Source organism: Hemibagrus wyckioides, linkage group LG05 (assembly GCF_019097595.1).
Source record: "Hemibagrus wyckioides isolate EC202008001 linkage group LG05, SWU_Hwy_1.0, whole genome shotgun sequence".
Lineage (NCBI taxonomy): Eukaryota > Metazoa > Chordata > Actinopteri > Siluriformes > Bagridae > Hemibagrus > Hemibagrus wyckioides.
This window is the reverse complement of record NC_080714.1, coordinates 27,952,431-27,977,881: the sequence shown is the minus strand read 5'-3', so window position 1 is coordinate 27,977,881 and position 25,451 is coordinate 27,952,431. Positions and strand designations below refer to the sequence as shown.

General features: G+C 42.9%; 2 protein-coding genes across 2 annotated transcripts in view; both read left to right on the top strand.

Annotated features, from left to right (window-relative positions):
- Positions 1 to 8,030, top strand: part of ccdc181 (coiled-coil domain containing 181) — a 57,477-nt gene extending 49,447 nt beyond the window's left edge. Inside the window, exons 2-6 of the mRNA XM_058390197.1 lie at positions 5,380 to 5,522; positions 6,148 to 6,936; positions 7,030 to 7,176; positions 7,324 to 7,481; positions 7,666 to 8,030. Coding sequence (XP_058246180.1) covers positions 5,427 to 5,522; positions 6,148 to 6,936; positions 7,030 to 7,176; positions 7,324 to 7,481; positions 7,666 to 7,837 — 1,362 coding nt within the window. The 5' untranslated portion in view covers positions 5,380 to 5,426 and the 3' untranslated portion in view covers positions 7,838 to 8,030. The remainder of the gene's footprint in view (positions 1 to 5,379; positions 5,523 to 6,147; positions 6,937 to 7,029; positions 7,177 to 7,323; positions 7,482 to 7,665) is intronic.
- Positions 8,031 to 9,060: 1,030 nt separating this feature from the next.
- fsd1 (fibronectin type III and SPRY domain containing 1) lies at positions 9,061 to 25,353 on the top strand. Its single transcript, XM_058390194.1, has 13 exons — positions 9,061 to 9,224; positions 10,754 to 10,849; positions 11,276 to 11,407; positions 13,991 to 14,092; positions 14,915 to 14,937; positions 16,544 to 16,665; positions 17,091 to 17,300; positions 17,448 to 17,546; positions 17,980 to 18,133; positions 20,602 to 20,684; positions 20,786 to 21,037; positions 21,912 to 22,000; positions 22,794 to 25,353. Exons 1-13 carry the CDS (start codon positions 9,210 to 9,212, stop codon positions 22,902 to 22,904), a joined length of 1,488 nt encoding a protein of 495 aa, XP_058246177.1. The 5' UTR covers positions 9,061 to 9,209; the 3' UTR covers positions 22,905 to 25,353.
- The last annotated feature ends 98 nt before the right edge of the window (positions 25,354 to 25,451 follow it).

The window sequence follows — 25,451 nt, the reverse complement described above, 5'->3', positions numbered from 1 at the left end:
AGTCTGATACACACACTCAGTCTGATACACACTCAGTCTGATACACACACTCAGTCTGATACACACTCAGTCTGATACACACACTCAGTCTGATACACACACTCAGTCTGATACACACTCAGTCTGATACACCACACTCAGTCTGATACACACTCAGTCTGATACACCACACTCAGTCTGATACACACTCAGTCTGATACACACACTCAGTCTGATACACCACACTCAGTCTGATACACACACTCAGTCTGATACACAACACTCAGTCTGATACGCAATCAGTCTGATACACAATCAGTCTGATACACACTCAGTCTGATACACAATCAGTCTGATACACACACTCAGTCTGATACACACTCAGTCTGATACACACAATCAGTCTGATAAACACTCAGTCTGATACACAACACTCAGTCTGATACACACTCAGTCTGATACACACACTCAGTCTGATACACCACACTCAGTCTGATACACAATCAGTCTGATACACACACTCCGTCTGATACACACTCAGTCTGATACACACACTCAGTCTGATAAACACTCAGTCTGATACACACACTCAGTCTGATACACAACACTCAGTCTGATACACAACACTCAGTCTGATACACAATCAGTCTGATACACAATCAGTCTGATACACACACTCAGTCTGATACACACTCAGTCTGATACACACAATCAGTCTGATAAACACTCAGTCTGATACACACACTCAGTCTGATACACAACACTCAGTCTGATACACACTCAGTCTGATACACACACTCAGTCTGATACACACACTCAGTCTGATACACACTCAGTCTGATACACACACTCAGTCTGATACACACACTCAGTCTGATACACACTCAGTCTGATACACACTCAGTCTGATACACACACTCGGTCTGATACACCACACTCAGTCTGATACACACTCAGTCTGATACACACACTCGGTCTGATACACCACACTCGGTCTGATACACACTCAGTCTGATACACACACTCAGTCTGATACACACACTCAGTCTGATACACACTCAGTCTGATACACCACACTCAGTCTGATACACACACTCGGTCTGATACACCACACTCAGTCTGATACACACTCAGTCTGATACACACACTCAGTCTGATACACACTCAGTCTGATACAGCACACTCAGTCTGATACACACACTCAGTCTGATACACACTCAGTCTGATACTCACACTCAGTCTGATACACACACTCAGTCTGATAAACACACTCAGTCTGATACACACACTCAGTTTGATACACCACACTCAGTCTGATACACACACTCAGTCTGATACACCACACTCAGTCTGATACACCACACTCAGTCTGATACACACACTCAGTCTGATAAACACTCAGTCTGATACACACACTCACTCTGATACACACTCAGTCTGATACACACACTCAGTCTGATACACACTCAGTCTTATACACAATCAGTCTGATACACAATCAGTCTGATACACACTCAGTCTGATACACAACACTCAGTCTGATACACAATCAGTCTGATACACAATCAGTCTGATACACACTCAGTCTGATACACAATCAGTCTGATACACACACTCAGTCTGATACACACTCAGTCTGATACACACAATCAGTCTGATAAACACTCAGTCTGATACACAACACTCAGTCTGATACACACTCAGTCTGATACACACACTCAGTCTGATACACCACACTCAGTCTGATACACACTCAGTCTGATACACACACTCAGTCTGATACACACTCAGTCTGATACACACACTCAGTCTGATACACACACTCAGTCTGACACACACACTCAGTCTGCTAAACACTCAGTCTGATACACACACTCAGTCTGATACACACACTCAGTCTGATACACCACACTCAGTCTGATACACCACACTCAGTCTGATACACACACTCAGTCTGATACACCACACTCAGTCTGATACACACACTCAGTCTGATACACCACACTCAGTCTGATACACACACTCAGTCTGATACACACACTCAGTCTGATACACCACACTCAGTCTGATACACACACTCAGTCTGATACACCACACTCAGTCTGATACACACACTCAGTCTGATACACACACTCAGTCTGATACACACTCAGTCTGATACACCACACTCAGTCTGATACACACACTCAGTCTGATACACACTCAGTCTGATACACCACACTCAGTCTGATACACACACTCAGTCTGATACACACTCAGTCTGATACACCACACTCAGTCTGATACACACACTCAGTCTGATACACACTCAGTCTGATACACCACACTCAGTCTGATACACACACTCAGTCTGATACACCACACTCAGTCTGATACACACACTCAGTCTGATACACCACACTCAGTCTGATACACCACACTCAGTCTGATACACACACTCAGTCTGATAAACACTCAGTCTGATACACACACTCACTCTGATACACACTCAGTCTGATACACACACTCAGTCTGATACACACTCAGTCTTATACACAATCAGTCTGATAAACACTCAGTCTGATACACACACTCAGTCTGATACACACACTCAGTCTGACACACACACTCAGTCTGCTAAACACTCAGTCTGATACACACACTCAGTCTGATACACCACACTCAGTCTGATACACACACTCAGTCTGATACACCACACTCAGTCTGATACACCACACTCAGTCTGATACACACACTCAGTCTGATACACACACTCAGTCTGATACACCACACTCAGTCTGATACACACTCAGTCTGATACACCACACTCAGTCTGATACACACACTCAGTCTGATACACACTCAGTCTGATACACACACTCAGTCTGATACACCACACTCAGTCTGATACACACACTCAGTCTGATACACCACACTCAGTCTGATACACACACTCAGTCTGATACACACTCAGTCTGATACACCACACTCAGTCTGATACACACACTCAGTCTGATACACACTCAGTCTGATACACCACACTCAGTCTGATACACACACTCAGTCTGATACACACTCAGTCTGATACACCACACTCAGTCTGATACACACTCAGTCTGATACACACACTCAGTCTGATAAACACACTCAGTCTGATACACACACTTAGTCTGATACACCACACTCAGTCTGATACACACACTCAGTCTGATACACCACACTCAGTCTGATACACACACTCAGTCTGATAAACACTCAGTCTGATACACACACTCACTCTGATACACACTCAGTCTGATACACACACTCAGTCTGATACACACTCAGTCTGATACACAATCAGTCTGATAAACACTCAGTCTGATACACACACTCAGTCTGATACACACACTCAGTCTGACACACACACTCAGTCTGCTAAACACTCAGTCTGATACACACTCAGTCTGATACACCACACTCAGTCTGATACACACTCAGTCTGATACACCACACTCAGTCTGATACACACACTCAGTCTGATACACACACTCAGTCTGATACACCACACTCAGTCTGATACACACTCAGTCTGATACACACACTCAGTCTGATACACACTCAGTCTGATACACACACTCAGTCTGATACACACTCAGTCTGATACACCACACTCAGTCTGATACACACACTCAGTCTGATACACACTCAGTCTGATACACCACACTCAGTCTGATACACACACTCAGTCTGATACACACTCAGTCTGATACACCACACTCAGTGTGATACACACACTCAGTCTGATACACACACTCAGTCTGATACACCACACTCAGTCTGATACACACTCAGTCTGATACACACACTTAGTCTGATACACACTCAGTCTGATACACACACTCAGTCTGATACACACTCAGTCTGATACACCACACTCAGTCTGATACACACACTCAGTCTGATACACACTCAGTCTGATACACCACACTCAGTCTGATACACACACTCAGTCTGATACACACACTCAGTCTGATACACACTCAGTCTGATACACCACACTCAGTCTGATACACACACTCAGTCTGATAAACACACTCAGTCTGATACACCACACTCAGTCTGATACACACTCAGTCTGATACACACACTCAGTCTGATAAACACTCAGTCTGATACACACACTCACTCTGATACACACTCAGTCTGATACACACACTCAGTCTGATACACACTCAGTCTGATACACACACTCAGTCTGATACACACACTCAGTCTGACACACACACTCAGTCTGCTAAACACTCAGTCTGATACACACTCAGTCTGATACACACACTCAGTCTGATAAACACTCAGTCTGATACACACACTCACTCTGATACACACTCAGTCTGATACACACACTCAGTCTGATACACACACTCAGTCTGACACACACACTCAGTCTGCTAAACACTCAGTCTGATACACACACTCAGTCTGATACACCACACTCAGTCTGATACACCACACTCAGTCTGATACACCACACTCAGTCTGATACACCACACTCAGTCTGATACACACTCAGTCTGATACACACACTCAGTCTGATACACACACTCAGTCTGATACACACACTCAGTCTGATACACACTCAGTCTGATACACACACTCAGTCTGATACACCACACTCAGTCTGATACACACACTCAGTCTGATACACACTCAGTCTGACACACACACTCAGTCTGATACACACACTCAGTCTGATACACACTCAGTCTGATACACACACTCAGTCTGATACACCACACTCAGTCTGATACACACACTCAGTCTGATACACACACTCAGTCTGATACACACACTCAGTCTGATACACACTCAGTCTGATACACACACTCAGTCTGATACACACACTCAGTCTGATACACACACTCAGTCTGATACACACTCAGTCTGATACACACACTCAGTCTGATACACCACACTCAGTCTGATACACACACTCAGTCTGATACACACTCAGTCTGATACACACACTCAGTCTGATACACACACTCAGTCTGATACACACTCAGTCTGATACACACTCAGTCTGATAAACACACTCAGTCTGATACACACACTCAGTCTGATACACCACACTCAGTCTGATACACACTCAGTCTGATACACACTCAGTCTGATACACACACTCAGTCTGATACACACTCAGTCTGATACACACTCAGTCTGATACACACACTCAGTCTGATACACACTCAGTCTGATATGATGACATTAATAAGCAAAAGAACAGAAAAAAAACCAAAGACCTTGCAGCGTGGTCGTAAACTCCTCTGTTCTGATGATGTGCGAGAACTTTACCTGACTGTTACAAAGCGCTGACTCTGTTATAATAATGTCTATATACAAAAATGTTTCTTAATTCATTTATTATTGGATTCTATTTAGGAGAAGGAGAGAGAGAGAGAGAGAGAGAGAGAGAGAGAGAGAGGAACATGGCCATGAACATTAACACTCAAGAGGATTACGAGGATGACTTTGAGAAAGAGTTGGACTGGCTGATCAGTGAGGAGAGCAAGAACGGTCAGCAGGTAGGAGTGTGTGTGTGTGTGTGCTGAAAATGGAGACAGATACATAAAGAGGCTGCATTTAATAATGTATTTAAGTGAGACATAGTTCTGCATTTCTGTGAAAGTGTGTGTGTGTGTGTATGTGTGTGTGGATAGAGTTCAAAGAGTCCCCGTGTCTGATTCCTCACACACACTCACTGTCTGTCCTCTATACACAAACACATACACAAAAAAGATTCACACTCGCAGTTTAGAGGACGTGGAAGCTGTTTTTTTCTCAGACTGCCTTTGACCCGTGACACGACTGCGTGAATATTTAATGCCTTAAATAAGAGTTAATAAATTAAACATTTGGGTTTTAGGTCATTAGTGTCCTTAATGACTGCAGCTGGTTAAGAGGGACACAAACTTTTGCATGTTTGATGAGCTGCTAATGGCATCAAATTTACACAAACTCCGGATTCTAAAGATCTTTCATTGTTTTTCACCCAGAAACCACAGGGGGTACAAACTTTTGCACACATCCATATGATCAAAAAAGTAAATGCATGGGACAGATTTCATTTCCATCTTGACCCACGTTTCACAGCTTTAGGCGGCTGTGTTCCATCCTGCGCTTAACTGCTCCTGCTTTTATCTGAACCAGGATGAAGAAGACTTCGAAGCCCAGATAGACCACGAGCTGGAAGACGAGGAACAACGGCAGGAAGTTGATGAAGGGCGAAGTAAAAATGACGATGGAGATAGCGAAAGATGGACGACGCCCATGGACCCTTTGGAGGACGAGTTAGATGTCGACGCTGATTCTAAACACGAGCAGGATGATGAAGAGGAGAAGAAATTCATCCAGAAAAAGATCGAGCAGGCCAACAGGCAGCTGCAGGACCAGGAGGCGCCGGACGAGACGCGCCGCCGTCGTCTGCACTTCAAAGACACGCTGGTGGACCTGGTGGTTCCTGCTAGTGACCTGGAGGACAGCTCGGCGGACGTTTCGGACCACTTGCTGAAGCTGAAGATCTCCTCTCAGGATGAAAGCGATGGAGCAGACGGACGCAGAGAAGGACGAGTGCTGGTGGAGAAGGACGGGAAGTTTGATCTAGTGAGTCTGAAAGAGGTGGAGAGTCCCGGGCTGCTCCCGCCTCTCCCCGAGACTCAGCGAGAACAAGGCAAGAGTCCATCCTCCTCCCCGAAACTGCTCTCCAGCTCCGGTTCTTCAGCCTCCTCCGAGCCTCGCTACGCACCCAGGCCTCCGCCACGACCTCGGGCACGTCCCAATTCAGCCAGCAACACGCAAAGGGTGGTGTTCAGACACGACAGCAAGCGCAGGGTCCAGTCGGCCAGCGGGGTTACTTCCCATGCCACCTTCTTCCTCTCGCCGCAGCAGAAAGAAATGCTGAACAAACAGCAGGAGAGGAGAGAGAAAATGGCCAGAGAGGTGGCGACAACATCGCACTCACATCTCGTCTAACAATAACAAACATGCGTAAAACACCACCTAATAAACTCTGTGTTAAAACGTATGATCCAGGAGGAAGAGCGGAGGCGCGAGGAGGAGGAGCAGAAGCGACAGGAGAATGAGCTGGCATTCAGGGCGTGGCTGATGAAGAAGAGGCAGCAGCTCCGGGAGGACAGGAGAGTGCTGAGAGCTCAGGAGATGGAGAGGATGAGCGGAAAGGTGCGAATCAGGAGCGTGTTCCTGACAAGCAGAAGTGCAGCACGTGTCTAGATGATAACCATACAGCTGTGTGTGTGTGTGTGTGTGTGTGTTTGTGATTAGTTAACGCTGCAGCGTGTGTGTATCCATGTCTCTGGATGTGCGCAGAGGGACTGCTGTGACGCCGAGGAGGCCTTTAAACACTGGCTGCAGAAGAAGCAACAGCAGCAGCTGAAGGAGCGACAGCTGGAGGAGATGAAGAGGCTCGAGATGGAGAGCAGCAGCTACCTGCACCAACCTGAGGAGTGTGAGAAAGCCTTCAGACTGTGAGTCCACAACACACACAACACACATTTTCTGTCCAAGTGTGTAACGTTCAGTGTGTACAGGATTTGTGCTTTAAAAGCTCTCTTACATCACAATAATCTCAATGCATTATGGGTAATCTTTATACAGTGTTCTTCTTAATTAGAGTGACTACAGGTACCTGATCTGTGTGTTTCTGTGCAGGTGGTTGAGGAGGAAGCGGGTGGAGAAGCGCTTGGAACAACAGGCTGCTCGAGAGCGCTCCCGCAGGCTGCTGATGGAAGAGCGACGCACCAGGCGTATGAACGACCTGTACTACCCCATCAACGAGATCCAGTCCCTCCGTTTCCACCAGCCCTACAGCCACCGCTTCTAAACTCCACACAGTTTTAAAATCACTCTGACTCCCACTTGTAAACTCTTCCAAATCCAAAATCACCATGGCTACCACTTCTAAGCTCCACCCAATTCCAAAATCACCACAGCCACTCACAGGTACCCTCACAACTCTGCTCCTCCCAGTTCCAGGCTCCATTCGCAATGGATCAATAAAATCTCATTCTCAGTCACCATGTGTCCAGTCTTTGAGCTTCCACCATGGCAACTATTTCTATCCTTCACCTTTACACATAAAGCCCTGTAACAGTATATCTACTGATAATTTAGCCAGGATTTATATTTTTGTCATTGTTCTGCACATTACACTGTAACTATGTATTATTTATCTATGACAAATGTTATCTGATTAAAGATTTTATTATAGCGTAAACTCTTATCCTGTGTGGTGGGGAAAATATACTTATATCTAAAAAATTGTCAGCACTATTTTCTGACAAACTGTCTCTCTTGGCTTCATGTTTATAACTATTTTGAGAAAACTGGGAAAATAAAAACATTTTTAAAACGCGATGAAAACGACGTGGCTGTTACACTATGGAAACCCTCCAGGCAGCGCACGCGCGTCATGTTTCTGCCTAATGTTTTGTTTTGCCGTTCATAAAATTTATCAATAATACTACAGTACATTTTAAATATATTTTATTTTTACGAATCTGTAGTGTTTATTTGAACAAAACATCCCCCCTTTTCTTATTTTGAAAAGCCGTTTCAGTTGTTTGTAGTCCGAACACAACTGAAAACTGAAACTACATCTCCCACAAATCGCTTCAGCTATGTAGCTAATACTCGTTAGCTATTAAACTAGTTCGTACAAAGCATAAGACGGTTTCTTTAGGGGATAGTATTATATGCATTTTATAATAGTTTAATATAATCTCTTCAGGTTAGACAAGAGTTGGTTAGATATATAAGTATCTAGTTAAATATAACTGAAAAGTTTTTTTCTCTCATTCAACAAAAACAGTGTTAGCCTGTTAGCCAAAAAAACAAATGCCCGGATGAGACACTCTTGTCTGATTGGCTTAGACGAAGCCTGGCGATGCGATGCCTTTACAAAGCGATTTTTTTTCCCACTTTCTTTATTTTCGGTTAATAGAATGTGCTTTTTAAAATATATATGTTTTTTAAAGTATAAAACTGTTTAGGTTTATAAATCGAATTCAAGTCTTTTTTTTAATCCAACTGAAAATGTATTTCCGGTACCGGCGATGACGTCACCCCGCACCTCTGAGCTCTGTGCTCTATAACAGCATCATCCGCAGGATCTGGGGGAGAAGAAATAAATAAATAAATAAAGACATTATTTTATCTTTCCAAGGCATCGGACGCCGGAGTCACGGTGCTGCGACATGGACGAGCAAAAGGTGAGGGAGAAGAGATTTAAAAAACGCTCGTGATGTTATGGAGATGACAAAGAGAGAGAGAGAGAGAGAGAGAGAGAGAGCGAGCAGAGTTGATGCACGAGGCTCTCATCTGTCCGGCTTTATTTGCACTGCAGGACAACACACAAGGGCACACAGTCTTTATCCTGAACATAAATCTGCAAATACAGATCATATATATAAAAATATAAATATATATTTATATTTTTATATATATGTTAAGTTGTTCATCAGCAGCAGGTGCATGTCAAAGGCGGGGTTTTATAGAAAGTCTGATTGGCTCAAGCACACACTATTTACATTTACACTAGTCTATAAATCTACAGAAACATGCTTCATCATATTTGCTCTCATCATCTTCATCATAATGCTCCTGCGTTGCTTAGTACAGCCTGTGTGTTGTGTTAAAGACCTTACAGCAGTGGTGTGTGTGATCTCAGGGTGATCAGGGCGTGGAGGAGGATCAGCCCTTCACATCAAGAAGATTTAAAGAACATTTCCACCTCCACAGACACCTTTCTGCATATGTTTTTCTCTCCAAAACCTGATATGTGTTGCAAAATGTCTCAAATTGGTCAGACACTTGTGGGGGAATTTTGGCTCACTTTGGGTTTTAAAAAGTGGACATTCAACATCACTGGTGTCTCTAAAGCTGAGCTCCAACAGACAGAATGCTTATTTAGATATACATGAACGTTACATGTCATGTCAGGTATTATCTGATGATTAATACACTATGTTGCCAAAGGTTTTGGGACACCCCTCCACTTCATTTAATTCAGGGGTTGAACTCGGCCCCTTAGTTCCAGTGAAAGGAACTCTTAATGCTTCAGCTTTATACCAAGACATTTTGAGGACATCATCGGGGTGCGTTGTCATGGTTACTATCGCGTAGTTACACTACATTGCCAAAAGTTTTGGGACGTCTGCCTTTCCATGCACATGAATGTAATCTGGAGTTGTCCCGCCCTTTGCAGGTATAACAGCTTCAACTCTTCTGGGAAGGTTTAGGAGTGTGTTTATGGGAATTTCTGACCATTCCTCTAGAAGCGCATTCGTGAGGTCAGGCACTGATGTTGGATGAGAAGGTCTGTCTCACAGTCTCTGCTCTAATTCATCCCAAAGGTGTTCTATGGGGTTGAGGTCAGGACTCTGTGCAGGCCAGTCAAGTTCCTCCACACCAAACTCACTCATCCATGTCTTTATGGACCTTGCTTTGGTCACTGGTGTGCAGTCATGTTGGAACAGGAAGGGGTCATCCCCAAACTGTTCCCACAAAGCATGAAATTGTCCAAAATGTCTTGGTATGAAGCTGAAGAGTTCCTAAGAGCTCCATTAAGAGTTCCTTTTCACTGGAACTAAGGGGCCGAGCCCAACCCCTGAAAAACGACACCTGAACTAAATGATTTGTGGGAACGCAATATAGTGTATGTGTTAGAGATTTATTTCGAGACCTCTTGCTAAAAGCATCATTATGTGTGTGTGTTTTATATTATGCGCACATTTTTCAGGAGTCTCTCCAAAAAATCGTCAACACGTTGGCGCTGAAAAATGAGGAGATTCAGAACTTCATCTGCTGCCTGAAGCAAAATCTACAGAACCTGGAGGTATGTTGCTCTGAGGACATGGATGTAATACACTTAAAATTCATTTATGTGTATAATTAAAGCTTTGATATTTGCTGAAATCCTGTTTTTTTTTAAATCAAACATACAGTTATCATTTTTTTTACTATATAGAGACATAATTTTAAAGTAGTGAAAGCTTATAAATACAACAAGGCTCATTTAGGAAAGGGTTTGGTGAGTAAAACTAGTATCTTAAACCTGAAAATGTGGATTTTTTTTGCCTTATAATTAGAGCTGTGCAACACACAAGTGTTTTATTCCTCAAATAAATCACATTGTACAGAGGAAAACGTCTGCCATGTGATGAAGTGAGAAGTCGCTAGTAAAGTCAAGACATCAGCTTGATAAATGTCTGGCTCAAGCCAAAGCTGTTCTCACTGGCCGTGTGTGTGTGTGTGTGTGTAGGCAAACTCCACCCGTGTTCAGGAGGATCTGGAGTCAGAGTTCAGCTCTCTGCATGCCGTTCTGGATGAGCTGAAGGAGGGAATGATGACCCGAATCAAGCAGGAGCGAGCCAGTCGCACTTACGATTTTCAGGTTAGAGCTGATTTCTTTTCTTCAACACGAATCAAACTAAATATATTTTACATGTTACATTTTTACTCTTTATTAAATAATGCATTTTTCTGCATGATGACTCCATCACTAGAAAACAGAAAAAGACTCAGAAGTCTGCACATTCGTGCTGATCAGTACATTCAGATTTTATGAAACTACAGCCACGCCCCTTTTAACTGGTATTGTACTTCCTCAATGTACATATTCAGACCTTATGATTTTTAAGTTCAGTATCACACACAGGCCACTTGGCAACTCTCTCTGTGTGGGGGTGTGTGGGGGTGTGGGGGTGGGTGGGTGTGTGTACACTCATGTACATTATTGAATTATCAGTATGAACTGATGGAGAGGTTTGACAGGCACTCAAGCCACACCTCTTTCATTGTGACTGATAGGCATAAAGCCACACCTACTTTACTGAGATTGATGCATACACAGGACACGCCTACATCATTGTGACTGACAGACACAGAGGCTACGCCTTCTTCTCCATGTTTACTGTAACTGACAGATGCAGAGGCCACGCCTCCTCCTTCTCCTTTATTCACTGTGAGTGACGGGCACAGAGGCCACGCCTCCTCCTCTTCCATGTTCACTGTACCTGACAGACACAAAGGCCACACCTTCTCCTCCTCTTCCGTATTTACTGTAACTGACAGATGCAGAGGCCATGCCTTCTCCTCCTTATTCACTGTGAGTGACAAGCACAGAGGCCACGCCTCCTCCTCTTCCATATTTACTGTATCTGACGGATGCAGAGGCCAGGCCTCCTCCACTTCCGTATTCATTGTAACTGATATATGCAGAGGCCACGCCTCCTCCTCCTTTATTCATAATGAGTGAAGGTCACAGAGGCCACGCCTCCTCTTCCATATCCACTGTGACTGGCAGATGCAAAGGCCACGCCTCCTCCTTCTCCATATTCACTGTAACTGATAGACGCAGAGGCCACACCTCCTCCTCCTTATTCACTGTTAGTGATGGGCACAGAGGCCACGCCTCCTTCTCTTCCTTATTCACTGTAATTGATAGATGCAGAGGCCACGCCTCCTCCTCCGTAATCACTGTAACTGACACACTCAGAGGGCATGCCTACTCCTCCTCTGTACTTACTGTAACTGACAGACGCAGAGGCCACGCCTCTTTCTCCTCTTTATGCACTGGAAGTGACAGACTCAGAGGCCATACCTCCTCTTTGTCCTACTTACTATTCACTGTAACTGACAGACTCGGAGGCCACACCGTCTCCTCCTTATTCACTGTGACTGACAGACAGAGGCCACGCCTCCTCTTTCTCCTCCATCACCATAGTTTAAACTTGTGAGAGTAACACCTAATTTTAACGGTGAACCTTTACATCCTGTCTTACATGGTGGATCCATAAATAATTGGTGGTGTTTCTCATTAATTAAACATGTTTCACAAGTGTGTGTGTGTGTGTGTGTGTGTTTGCTTTGTTCATGTAGCTCTGAAGTGAAGGTTTTTAAAAGCCGTCCTGATAATGAAGCAGACCCGAGTGTTCATCATGAATCAACATGAATCAGGCTTGAGTGTTTAGTATTCAGTTGTAGGACTGGACACACCTGGACACACACATACACACACTTGAGTTGAACTGATCCTCAAGGATTTGCACCTGTCTCTGTATAATCCTGCTTATGATCTTCAGTTTGACCTTCATACAAAGACTGGACGTTGGTTCTTTATCAGATTGAGTGTGTGTGAGGGTGTGTGTGTGTGTGTGTGTGATTGTAGAATTCATTATTGTCCATTTCACTTATCATATTTATCACAAATCTGTGTTTAGATCATATGGAGTTTATGGTGCGTTCAAATGCAGCATGTAATTTTATATTAGCCTAGCACTGTGGAGAAGACGCTGTTGCTAGGCAACTTGAAAATTGGAGCACCTAGTGGAAGTTAGCTATCATTTAGTCTGTATGTCCGTTATACGGACAAATTAAAGGCAGAATAATCGCAGAAACAATACAAAACTGTTCACATTATTAATGTTTGTCTCGGATGTTTGAGTGGTGCTTTGATGCGTTTAGTGATCTGAAAAGCCACCAGAGTGCGCTGCTCGTCTAGACATTTGTTTAGAAATCGTAAATCGTCTGTAACCGCAACTGTTATAGCACGATGGATTCCTGAGTACATGCTTCTCTGAATAAATCTTTCTAGTGATTCTTTTATATTTCACACAAATGTGGTCAAAAATTAAAGCTCTGTGAACCTTCCTTGAATACTCCTAACATATGATACTTGCAGTGACACATTTCCACCACAGAGGTCGCCACAGATTTACACATTTTTTTATCTTCTTGCACCAAAGCATTTAATAAACTGATAGATATATAGATAGATAGATAGATAGATAGATAGATAGATAGATAGATAGATAGATAGATAGATAGATAGATAGATAGATAGATAGATAGATAGATAGATAGATAGACTTTATTGATCCCATGAGGGAAATTCTTGTGTTACACTTACAAGCTACAACACATACATAAGTGAGCTGTGTAGTGATGAGCATGTCTCCACACCGTGTTTCCTCAGAATCAGTTGAGCGCCTGTACAAAGGCCCTGGAAAGTTCTGAGGAGCTGCTGGAAATGGCCAATCAGACGCTCTGCTCATCTGAGATGGATGGCTTCGCTCAGGTACATGCCCACTCTGAATATGGCCGATTTCCTTATGTGAATGATCTGGGTCTTTTGTTAAGTTGTCGTTATTTGTCACATATACATTACTGCACAGTGAAATTTTTTTCTTCGTATATGGGGTTGGGGTCAAAGCTCAGGGGTCAGCCATGATGCAGCGCCCCTCTTGGAGCAGGGTGGGTTAGGGGCCTTGCTCTACTCTGGGGCTCGAACCCCGATCTTCCGCTTAACGATCCAGAGCCTTAACCCCTTGAGCTACCACTGCCCTAATTTTGCAATCATTTAATAATTTTAGCTTCAAAATGAGCTAAAATGATGGAAAACAAACAGAGAAGAAGAAGTGTAAAAGCTTTATTAAAATTATGTTACAGCTGTATTTAAAAAAACAAAACAAAAAAAAAAAACAGCCTATCACTAAAAACATTTATTTAAAGGTTAGGTTTTTTTTCTTAAATCGTACACAGAATGTTGAGTTTATTTCATAGAGAATTCCTTATTTTTAATAACACCATGTGACAACATTTAAAAATGAAGATGATAACACTCGTGATATGATCTTTTTGTGATTCCTTTTAGACGTGTATTTCTATATTTGAATTAAATGCCAGATTTTTTTTAACATGTATGAAATCATGGCTATGGCTTGAGCTTGACCTCATCGTTGTAAGAAAGTGGCGCTTGTTGATCTCGGAGCTGGTCTCGGCTGTCTCTGTGCTCATAATGACTGATGTATTGTTTAATTCTCTCTCGCTCTCCCTGTCTCTTCACCTTTCTGTCTGTTTCTCTCTCTTCCTCTTTTTCCTCTTCCTTTTCTGCTTTCAGGCGGCTAAAGACATAAAGGATAGGTACAGTACACCTGGAGTCTTTATTTTTCTTTTATTTAGACTGCTGCACTGTTTAGCGTTTTCCCCTCCACACTACTCTTAAAGCAGAACAGCCACGGCTTCTGTTTATTCCCACAGAGCTGCTGAGTGTCTGGATCCTGATTGGTCAGAAGGTGATTAGTTTTCTGTAACAGCAGCTCTGACATCTGTGTTATAGTTTCCATAGTGACAGTTTCCATCATCCTCGGTGGAAGGAGTCTCCAGTGTCAGTGTTTGTAAAGCTGTGAGAGCAGATTTGTGTCACATGACAAGCTACGTTTTTTTTACGTCTTCTTTTTAAGAGAGGAAACATTGATCTGCTACCTATCAGCCTCAGGCTCATTACAGGAAGTCCGCTTCACCGGATATTTTTCTGTCCCCCTGAGTGCTTTCCTCCTGTTCCTCTTATCGTGCATCATTTAGAGCACATCTGCTCCTGAGACTGTTTAACAGCGTGACTGTTCTGCTGTAGGTTAAAAATACATGTGTAAATTAAAAACAAGGGGGGGGGCGTAAAACGGTGCACTAGTCTGCAGATCATAGATGAGTTCATTACAGCCCACACACCTTCATCATCATCATCATCATCATCATCACTAGCCAAGAGTTTTCACCATGTCTTATTCCCTCCTCATCTTCTTTCACCATTTTCTTTCTCTTCCTTTTACTTTCTCTCATCCTAGCTCTTAGCCCAGAGGTTTTACGTGTCCGTGTTGGAGCAGAGTATATGAGCGGAGTTTCACGCACTCTACTCTCCCAAAGCATGCAGAATAAAAAAAAACAAAAAAAAACAGGCTTTTGAATGTTAGATTGATAGAAGAATCACATCCAACATGATCAGATTTTACCCCTTTATTGCATCAGGGTTCAGGTGGTTTAGTCAGGTGAGAACATGATGAAGATACTTGGGACCCTGAGGCTCTGAGGGAGGACTTTAGTGAGAAAGTGACTCTGAATCGATTCGTCTGCAGGAGGTGAATCAGATATGCTGTGTGATTTAGGATGCAGTTTGTTTGTTTATTACTCATGTATTTTTATTTGTTTGTTTATTTATTTATTTTCTACCCTATTTATTTATTTATTTATAATTTATTATTTTCAATCTTTTTATTTATTTGTTTGTTTGTTTATTTATGTATTTATTTTTAATTTATTTATTTTCTACCCTATTTATTTATCACCCTAAACCACGCACTAAATAGATCCTAAGAATCAGCTCTGATTTCGACTCAGCAAACAGACCAGGTGTCAAATCTCATTTGACTCACTGAATCACCGAGTGATCTATCATTCAGGTGTAACATGTAATATAAAAAAAAACACTTCTGTGTATTTTTTAAGTCCATCACGGCATGCCGGACAGCGGCTCTGCTCACGTGTGATGACCACATGAGCTTCATTTAGTATTAAAAAAAAATACCAACTCCTTCTGCTTTATTCTTCTCACATGCTCTGTGCTGTGGATGGTCAGGATTTCTCTTCCCCATGATCCCCATGATTTTATGCATGTTTACTGACCCATTTCTTAAAACTCTTGTGTGTTAACTGTGTGTGTGTGTGTGTGTGTGTGTGTGTGCATGTTGCACAGTGTTACCATGGCCCCAGCCTTTCGTATCTCTCTGAAAGCTAAAGCGAGTGACAGTATGAGCCACCTGATGGTGGACTTCACTCAGGAGCGAGAGATGCTTCAGGCTATCAAATTTCTCCCAGGTCAGTTTCACAACACACACACACATACCCTGAACACACACACACACACACACACATACCCTGAACACACACACACACACACACATACCCTGAACACACACACACATACCCTGAACACACACACACATGCAGTTTGAGCAAGAAGTGGGGGGAAAAAAAACAACCTGCTTTCTAACAGTCAGCATTTTCCATCACTCCCTAACTCTTCCTGTATAAAAGACAAACAATCTCCATTTAAAATAAATACTGAAAATGTTTTAAACTCGTATTCGGAATAAAACTCTTCAATTCAGAAAATATTTTTGGGGGGAGTTTTCTAGTTGCCCATGTCAGGCCCACTCCTTCTAATTTGCATATTCATACATTTTCATAGATTCTAGCAGGATTGATTAGTAGACTTTTTTCTGTTCTTTCTTCATGTGTAGTTCCTGCTACTCCGGAGATCGTAGAGTCTGAGTGTCAGGTGTGTGATAACTCCGTCACAGTGCTCTGGACTTTACCGGAACCGGACTCTAAAATCGACCACTACATCCTTGAGTACCGGAGAACGAACCACGAGGGGCCTCCACGCGCTCGAGAGGAGCATCCCTGGATGGTGGTGGAGGGGATTAAAGAGACACAGTTCACGCTCACAGGTAGAGCGAGGAGTGTTTTAAAGAAACGTCCATCTTTCAGCTCTGTGTGACGCTTGAGTGAGTTACTGAGCCACGTTCGTGTCATTTGGTTTTTGTTGCCGTGTGTAATGCCCGGGTGTGTGTGTGTGTGTGTGTGTGTGTGTGCAGGTCTTCGCTTCGACACACGCTACATGACATTTCGGGTGAAAGCGTGCAATAAAGCTGTAGCAGGAGAATTCTCCGAGCTGGTTACTCTGGAGACATCTGGTGAGACACACACACACACACACACACACACTTAAAGATTAACGAGGCATAAAGTTATTGACCTGCACAAAACTGAGCTGTAGGGCTAAAGACAACACACACACACACACACACTTTTAACCAACTTTGGGTTTATTTTTTGTTTTTTGTTTTTTTCTTTCAGATTTATTTTTTCAATTATTATGATTAATTATACTCATAAATAGAGTAAATAATAAATAGAACATAAATACAAAGCAAACAGAAACTCTAAATTATGACTATTTTATATAATTATTTTATTTTAGAATTTAGATTAAGATTTCATTTATAATTATATAAATTGATTGAATTGAATTAATTTATAATGTTTCTCTCAGCTGTATCAGTATGCAGTAAATGTTTCTGGATTTTCAGTCTTTTTATTTTGATCTGTTTCTCCTCTTCGCTCCAGCGTTTGTGTTTAAGCTGGACTCGGGTTCGGCTCACCAGAACCTGAAGGTGGAGGACCTGAGTGTGGAGTGGGACAGCAGCGGAGGGAAAACGCCCATCCAGGACATCCGCAAGGAAAAGAACAGAACCAGCTCTCCTATGCACTCTCCGGCCAGGTCCGGCCCACTTCTCCTGCTCCAATCAGATGCTTCTGTTTTTTGTCAGTCTCACTGAAGGGGGCGTGGTGTCTGTGCTTCAGTCTCAACAAAGGGGGCATGGTCTGTTTCAGTCTTAGTGAAGACGGTGTGGCTTCTGTGCTTCTGTCTCAGTGAAAGGAGCGTGGCTTCTGTCTCAACTAAAGGGGTGTGGTCTCTGTGCTTCAGTCTCAGTGAAGGAGGTGTGGCTTCTGTGCTTCAGTCTCAGTGAAGGAGGCATGGATTCTGTGCTTCAGTCTCAGTGGAGGAGGTGTGGCTTCTGTGCTTCAGTCTCAGTGGAGGAGGTATGGCTTCTGTGCTTCAGTCTCAGTGGAGGAGGTGTGGCTTCTGTGCTTCAGTCTCAGTGGAGGAGGTGTGGCTTCTGTGCTTCAGTCTCAGTGGAGTGGGCATGGTCTTTGTGCTTCTGTCTCAGTGAAGGTGTTCTGGCTTCTGTCCTTCAGTCTCACTGCAGGGGGCGTGGCTTCTGTGCTTCTGTCTCAGTGAAGGAGGCGTGGCTTCTGTCTCAGTGAAGGAGGTGTGGCTTCTGTGCTTCCGTCTCAGTGAAGGAGGTGTGGCTTCTGTGCTTCAGGGTCAGTGAAGGGGCATGGCTTCTGTGCTTCAATCTCTGTGAGGGGGTGTGGCTTCTGTGCTTCAGTCTCAGTGGAGGAGGTGTGGCTTCTGTGCTTCAGTCTCAGTGGAGGAGGTGTGGCTTCTGTGCTTCAGTCTCAGTGGAGGAGGTGTGGATTCTGTGCTTCAGTCTCAGTGGAGGAGGTGTGGCTTCTGTGCTTCAGTCTCAGTGGAGGAGGTGTGGCTTCTGTGCTTCAGTCTCAGTGGAGGAGGTGTGGATTCTGTGCTTCAGTCTCAGTGGAGGAGGTGTGGATTCTGTGCTTCAGTCTCAGTGGAGGAGGTGTGGATTCTGTGCTTCAGTCTCAGTGGAGGAGGTGTGGCTTCTGTGCTTCAGTCTCAGTGAGGGGGTGTGGCTTCTGTGTTTCAGTCTCAGTGGAGGAGGCGTGGTTTCCCTTTTCCTGTTTAAAATTTTTTTTTTTTTACAAATTTAAGGACATTACATTATATTCCAGTGAAGAAGCTCTAAACCATGTTGTCTTAAATTTTCTTTTATTTTTTGGTGGTGAAGAAAATAAAAGAAGAAAGAAAGAGAGTGCTGTGGCTTCTGTGCTTCAGTGGAGGAGGTGTGGCTTCTGTGTTTCAGTCTCAGTAGAGGAGATGTGGCTTCTGTGCTTCAGTCTCACTGCAGGGGGCGTGGCTTCTGTGCTTCAGTCTCACTGCAGGGGGCGTGGCTTCTGTGCTTCAGTGGAGGAGGTGTGGCTTCTGTGTTTCAGTCTCAGTAGAGGAGGTGTGGCTTCTGTGCTTCAGTCTCACTGCAGGGGGCGTGGCTTCTGTGTTTCTGTCTCAGTGAAGGAGGTGTGGCTTCTGTGCCTCTGTCTCAGTGAAGGAGGTGTGGCTTCTGTGCTTCCGTCTCAGTGAAGGAGGTGTGGCTTCTGTGCTTCAGGGTCAGTGAAGGGGCATGGCTTCTGTGCTTCAATCTCTGTGAGGGGGTGTGGCTTCTGTGCTTCAGTCTCAGTGGAGGAGGTGTGGCTTCTGTGCTTCAGTCTCAGTGGAGGAGGTATGGCTTCTGTGCTTCAGTCTCAGTGGAGGAGGTGTGGCTTCTGTGCTTCAGTCTCAGTGGAGGAGGTGTGGCTTCTGTGCATCAGTCTCAGTGAGGGGGCGTGGTCTTTGTGCTTCAGTCTCTGTGAGGGGGTGTGGCTTCTGTGTTTCAGTCTCAGGGGCGTGGTTTCCCTTTTCCCGTTTTTTTTTTTTTTTATTTATTTTTTTTACAAATTTAAGGACATTACATTATATTCCAGTGAAGAAGCTTTGATTATTTTTGGTGTTGAAGAAAATAAAAGAAGAAAGAAAGAGAGTAGGGTGCGAAAATGTAGGAGAGGAGGTGGAGAAGGTTAAGAGAAAAAGAAGGAGTAAAGAGTGGAGAAGACACAGGATAATGAGGAGGAGGTGGAAAAAGAAGACATAAGTGAAGAAGAAGAAGTGGGAGGAATATGAAGAGTAAAGGAGAAGAAGATGGAGGAGGGGAAGAGAAATACAGATGAAAGAATGATGACAAGTTAAAGGAGTTGAAAAAGAAAAAGGAAAAAGGAAGATAGGGTTGAGGAAAAGATGGATGAGAAAAAGAAGACGGAAAAGAGGGGTAGAGTGGAGGAGTAGAATGAGAAGGAAAAAATATTCCTGACAGAGAGAGAAATATCCTTTATTAGCCTTTATTCAGGGGACCAACCCAATAATAGGCAGGTGGTCATAATGTTATGCCTTTATAATAATTCATTGGTCATAATTCATTAGCTTTTATTCAGGACCTTTAGAGATTATTGCCTGAGATAAACGTTTATAATTGAATTCTTTTACTTTACTTTAATGTGAGTTTGTCTCCACAGGACGGCCATGATGTCTCCGAAGAGAGCACCGTCAGCGCGGGTGGGTCGAGACCGCTTCACGGCCGAGTCCTACACCGTCCTGGGTGAGTGGAAGGAGAAATCACGTCATTTACACTTGACGGCATTCTGCATGTGGAAAAGTCCTCACTCTTGTGCTGTTCTTGATGGAACTTCTCTCACGCAGGTGACACCATGATTGATTCAGGGCAGCACTACTGGGAGGTTCGCTTCGATAAAGAGAGCAAGGCGTTTGCCGCGGGCGTGGCGCTGCGCTCTCTCGGACGATTCGATCAGCTGGGGAAGAGCGGCGCCTCCTGGTGCATCCATCTCAACAACTGGCTGCAGCAGAGCCTCAGCGCCAAGCACAACAACAAGGCCCGCACGCTGGACTGCCCCATCCCTGACCGCATGGGCATCTACTGCAACTACGACGAGGGTGAGGACACCACACTGAAACGCATTTCAAATATAGGAGTCAGGTTGAATTGCAGATTCTGATTGATCAGAAGGTTAATAATTATTATAATAAAAATTATAATTATAATAAAAAAAATAATAATCATTATTATTATTATTATTATTAATGTGCTTGTTCTAATACAGTTGCTAATTCATTTAATTGTAATCGTTGGCAAATTGCTGTAGTGTACGGGTAAATAAAACTCTGTGGGATGCGAAATGTTCTAGAAAAATATTAAGTATTTATTAAGTAATATAAGTATATATTAAGTATATAAGTATAGTGGTATTAATAATATAATAATATAGTAGTAATATAATGTAATAAAGTATAGGGATGCTTTTTTCACTTGTATGAAATCTAAGCTTATGGTCATCGAAAGGTTGACATTAAAGGTCACATTAAAGGTCAGTTTGTTTTAGATATCACCTGAATAAGGATGGTTTTAACTCTAGTTGAAGGAAGCAGGTTAGTTAAATCAAATTAACGCTTAAATTACAAACAAACTAATAAAGTACTGAGATGGATTTTATCATACAGGGAAAAGTTGGGTGTCTTTCTTTATATAGATATCCACTGATTTTTTACAACTTATGAAATATATAGGTAGGTTAGGATTAACCCTAACCCTAGATTTATATTTATATAAATATATATATGAAAGCAAATAATGCTTAAATTAGAAATATAAAAAAGCACAAAGTGTAGGTAAGAAGGGTTTACAGCCTCTTCTTATTTACAGTTTCTTTTTTATTGGAAGTGCACGTAGCATCGTATTTTATTGTGTAACACTATGTCGAATCCTGCGTCAAAGGAAAGTCCCCTTACTTTTTTTTTTTCCCCCTCCCAGGCACACTGTCTTTCTACAACGCCAAAACTAAAAGCCTCCTGCATACCTTCAGGGCCAAGTTCCAGCAGCCGGTTATTCCAGCTTTTATGGTAAGCTACTGCAAAAAAAAAGCATCTCGTGGAAAATATATTTAGGCGTCTGTGTGTGGGTGGGTGTGTGGTGTGTGTGTGTGTGTGTGTGTGTGTGTGTGTGTGTGGGTGGGTGGGTGGGTGAGAGATGTCAAGAAGTGATGTCATGCGACTCAGAATGCTATAAAAGGCTAAAAATGGCTGAATGAGTTTCGTCTTGTGTTCGCCAAAACAAAAAAAACAAACCATCTTGTAAACGTTTACAAAGAGACTTTATATTAATGAACCAGTTCAGTTACTTATTCATTCACATTATATCAGGGTCTTAGTTCCAGAAACCTTTTAGTTCCTTTTCCAGGGCTTGTAATTGTCTTCAAAAGAAGATCTGTTTTTGTGGAGCTTCTGTACTGAACGGAAACTTTACAAATGAACCAATGCTTTTGTTTTCGAATTAAAAATGGCTGCAATCACGAAAGCCACTGAAGTCCAATTTGTTCATGATGCTCTTTATTTTCCCAATCATAGTTCCTTCCTGTGCTTATTTCCTGTTTTCAAGTGGGAAATTTCAGTCAGTGGTTCTTCCTTCTGAATAAAATGAAGCTTGGAATGAAGCAGCAGATGTTTTTGGTTTTGAGAATGGAGCTAGTTATGAATTCCAGCATGTAATTTAGTTCCTCATCCGGTTCCTGAACCTCTGTGGTTTTTACTCTGGAATGATTTCACACGATTGTAATGTGATTTCATTTCTAGACTCATAGCAGGTGTGTTACAGATGTTGAGACGTAACATTTCCTGTGTTGACGTCGTGTTGTAGGTGTGGAACGGGAGCTTCTCGGTTCAGATGGGTCTTCAGGTTCCCACCATAGTGCAGTGTGGTCAGAAAAGGAGCAGCAACGCCAGCAGCTCCAACGCCAGCCTTACCTAGACCTCTACTCGTCCTCCTCCGCTCGTCTTCCTCCACTGCTTCGTAGAACTGTCGCCTGTCACTCAGGCTCTTAGAGGCAGCGGAAACTCCCCAAGTTTTTACCCCGGATGTCTGGAAATGGAGAGAGAGAAAAAAAGTGAGAGAAGCAGTGTCTCTATCTCTCTGTGCCTTTCAGTCTTCTCGTTTCATCCATGAACACAGACTTACACACAGCAGTGTGGCTGAAATCACCGTGCAGCTTCACTACACTCCTGTCAACTCTCTCGTCTTGCTGAGGACAAACCTGAGGTGACATTCGGACTGGTCAAGATTTGACATGTTTCTCACACGTCCACAAAATATTTGTCAGATACATGGAAAACAGATTTCTGTGGACACGTTTGTGAGGTTACAGTGGGAATGAAGGTTTCTCTGAATGCGAGAGCATTATTTAGTGAATGTTAGTGTTTGTGTGAATGCGAGAGCATTATATGAGTGAATGTAGTGTTTACGTGTGAATGTGAGTGCATTTCATGAATGTCAGAGTGTGAAAGCGAGAGCATTATGAGTGAATGTTAGTGTTTACGTGTGAATGTGAGTGCATTTCATGAATGAATGTCAGAGTGTGAAAGCGAGAGCATTATGAGTGAATGTTAGTGTTTACGTGTGAATGTGAGTGCATTTCATGAATGAATGTCAGAGTGTGAAAGCGAGAGCATTATGAGTGAATGTGTTGTTTTTGTGTGTGTGAATGCGAGAGCATTGTTTGAGTGAATGTGTTGTTTTTGTGTAAATGCGAGAGCATTATTTGAGTGAATGTTAGTCTTTTAGTGTGATTGCGAGAGCATTTTATGAATGTGGGTGTTTGTATGAATGCGAAAATATTTTTTCTAATGAATGTTAGTGTTCGTGTGATTGTGAGAGCATTCCATGAGTATATGTAGAGTATTTGTGTGAGTGAATGTGAGAGCACTGTGTGAGTGAATGTGATGTTTTTGTGTGTGAGAATGCGAGAGCATTGTTTGTTTGAGTGAATGTGATGTTTTTGTGTGAATGCGAGAGCGTTTTGTGAGTGAGTGCAAGTGCATTTTGTGGGCATATGCGGTAAAATTCAGTGCGAGTGTTGAAACGCAAGTGCATTTTATCTGAGGTACAGTCTAATGGTGAATATGAATCGTTTTTTAATTTCGGGTCAAATTGTGAAAGTGAGCGTCTTTTTGTTGGTGTTTGTTTTTGTGTGAATGCGAGAGCATTTTGTAGGTGTATGTCTGAAGTTAAATTGCGAAGGCATCCGTTCCGTGCGAGTGTTTTGTGAGTATATCGGAGTTAAATTTGCGAGCAGGTGAGAGGTGAACTTGTGAAATTGAGTGCTGTTTTGTGTGAATGTGAGAGCAATTTATGGGCACAGGTCTGAAACGAATGCTCTCACATGCATTTGTACACACGTGAAAGGTAAATGTGAATTTAAGAGCATTTTATGTGATTTGTGAGATTTTGAGAGTGTGAGGGATAGAATTTGATGAACAGCCTGAATGCCACCTCACAACAAACCAAAATATTATATATCTATATTTTCATTTCTTTTTAATGAACTGATTTCAGTCATGTGTGGCTTTGTTTTAACGGCGTTTCACACTGAATGTCTTTGATCATGGGGGTTAATTGTAATTCTGACGCTTCTCCAGTCAACCATGTGTTCCATTCAGAGACAGTTTAGCACATGAGCTTAATGAATGCTAGTAGTAAAACGCTTCCTATAGAATATATACAACATTATTGTGCCAGCAGACGTCCATGTGGAGGGACTGTGTGTGTGTGAGAGAGAGAGAGAGAGAGAGAGAGAGAGAGATAGATAGAGTGAGTGTGTGTGTGTGATTGTGTGAGTGAGTGTGTGAGTGAGTGTGTGAGTGAGTGTGTGAGTGAGTGTGTGAGTGAGTGTGTGAGTGAGTGTGTGTGTGTGTGTGTGTGAGTGTGTGTGTGTGATTGTGTGAGTGAGTGTGTGAGTGAGTGTGTGTGTGAGTGAGTGTGTGAGTGAGTGTGTGAGTGAGTGTGTGAGTGAGTGTGTGAGTGAGTGTGTGAGTGAGTGTGTGAGTGAGTGTGTGAGTGAGTGTGTGAGTGAGTGTGTGAGTGAGTGTGTGTGTGAGTGTGTGTGTGAGTGAGTGTGTGAGTGAGTGTGTGAGTGAGTGTGTGAGTGAGTGTGTGAGTGAGTGTGTGTGTGTGTGATGATGTACCATAGTGTATTGCTGCCTTTCTCCTCTGAAGATGAACAGGTCGTACTTGTTTTTTTTTGTTTTTTTGCACACAGGACAAAAGTGGACTATTCTAGTTTCCTCCACAAATATGTACAATATTTTATCATGTCTTTGGGAGTATGTGCGTAGAGATCACGTTACTGAATATTACGCTCAGAGGTCACCTTACTGAATATTCCGCTCTGCTGACCGAACGCTTGGACGCTCTTTTTTTTTTTCACTCTACTGCAGTTTGCTGTATATTTCTGTATATAAACCATTAATGCTTTAACGCTGAGACTGTGGTATTATAACACTCTGTAATCCTGCCACTTAT

Coding starts and splice junctions, on each gene's coding strand:
- fsd1 (XM_058390194.1), top strand. Junction 10,850..11,275: donor AAAATCTACAGAACCTGGAG/GTATGTTGCTCT, acceptor GTGTGTGTGTAG/GCAAACTCCACCCGTGTTCA. Junction 17,547..17,979: donor GGTTACTCTGGAGACATCTG/GTGAGACACACA, acceptor TCTTCGCTCCAG/CGTTTGTGTTTAAGCTGGAC.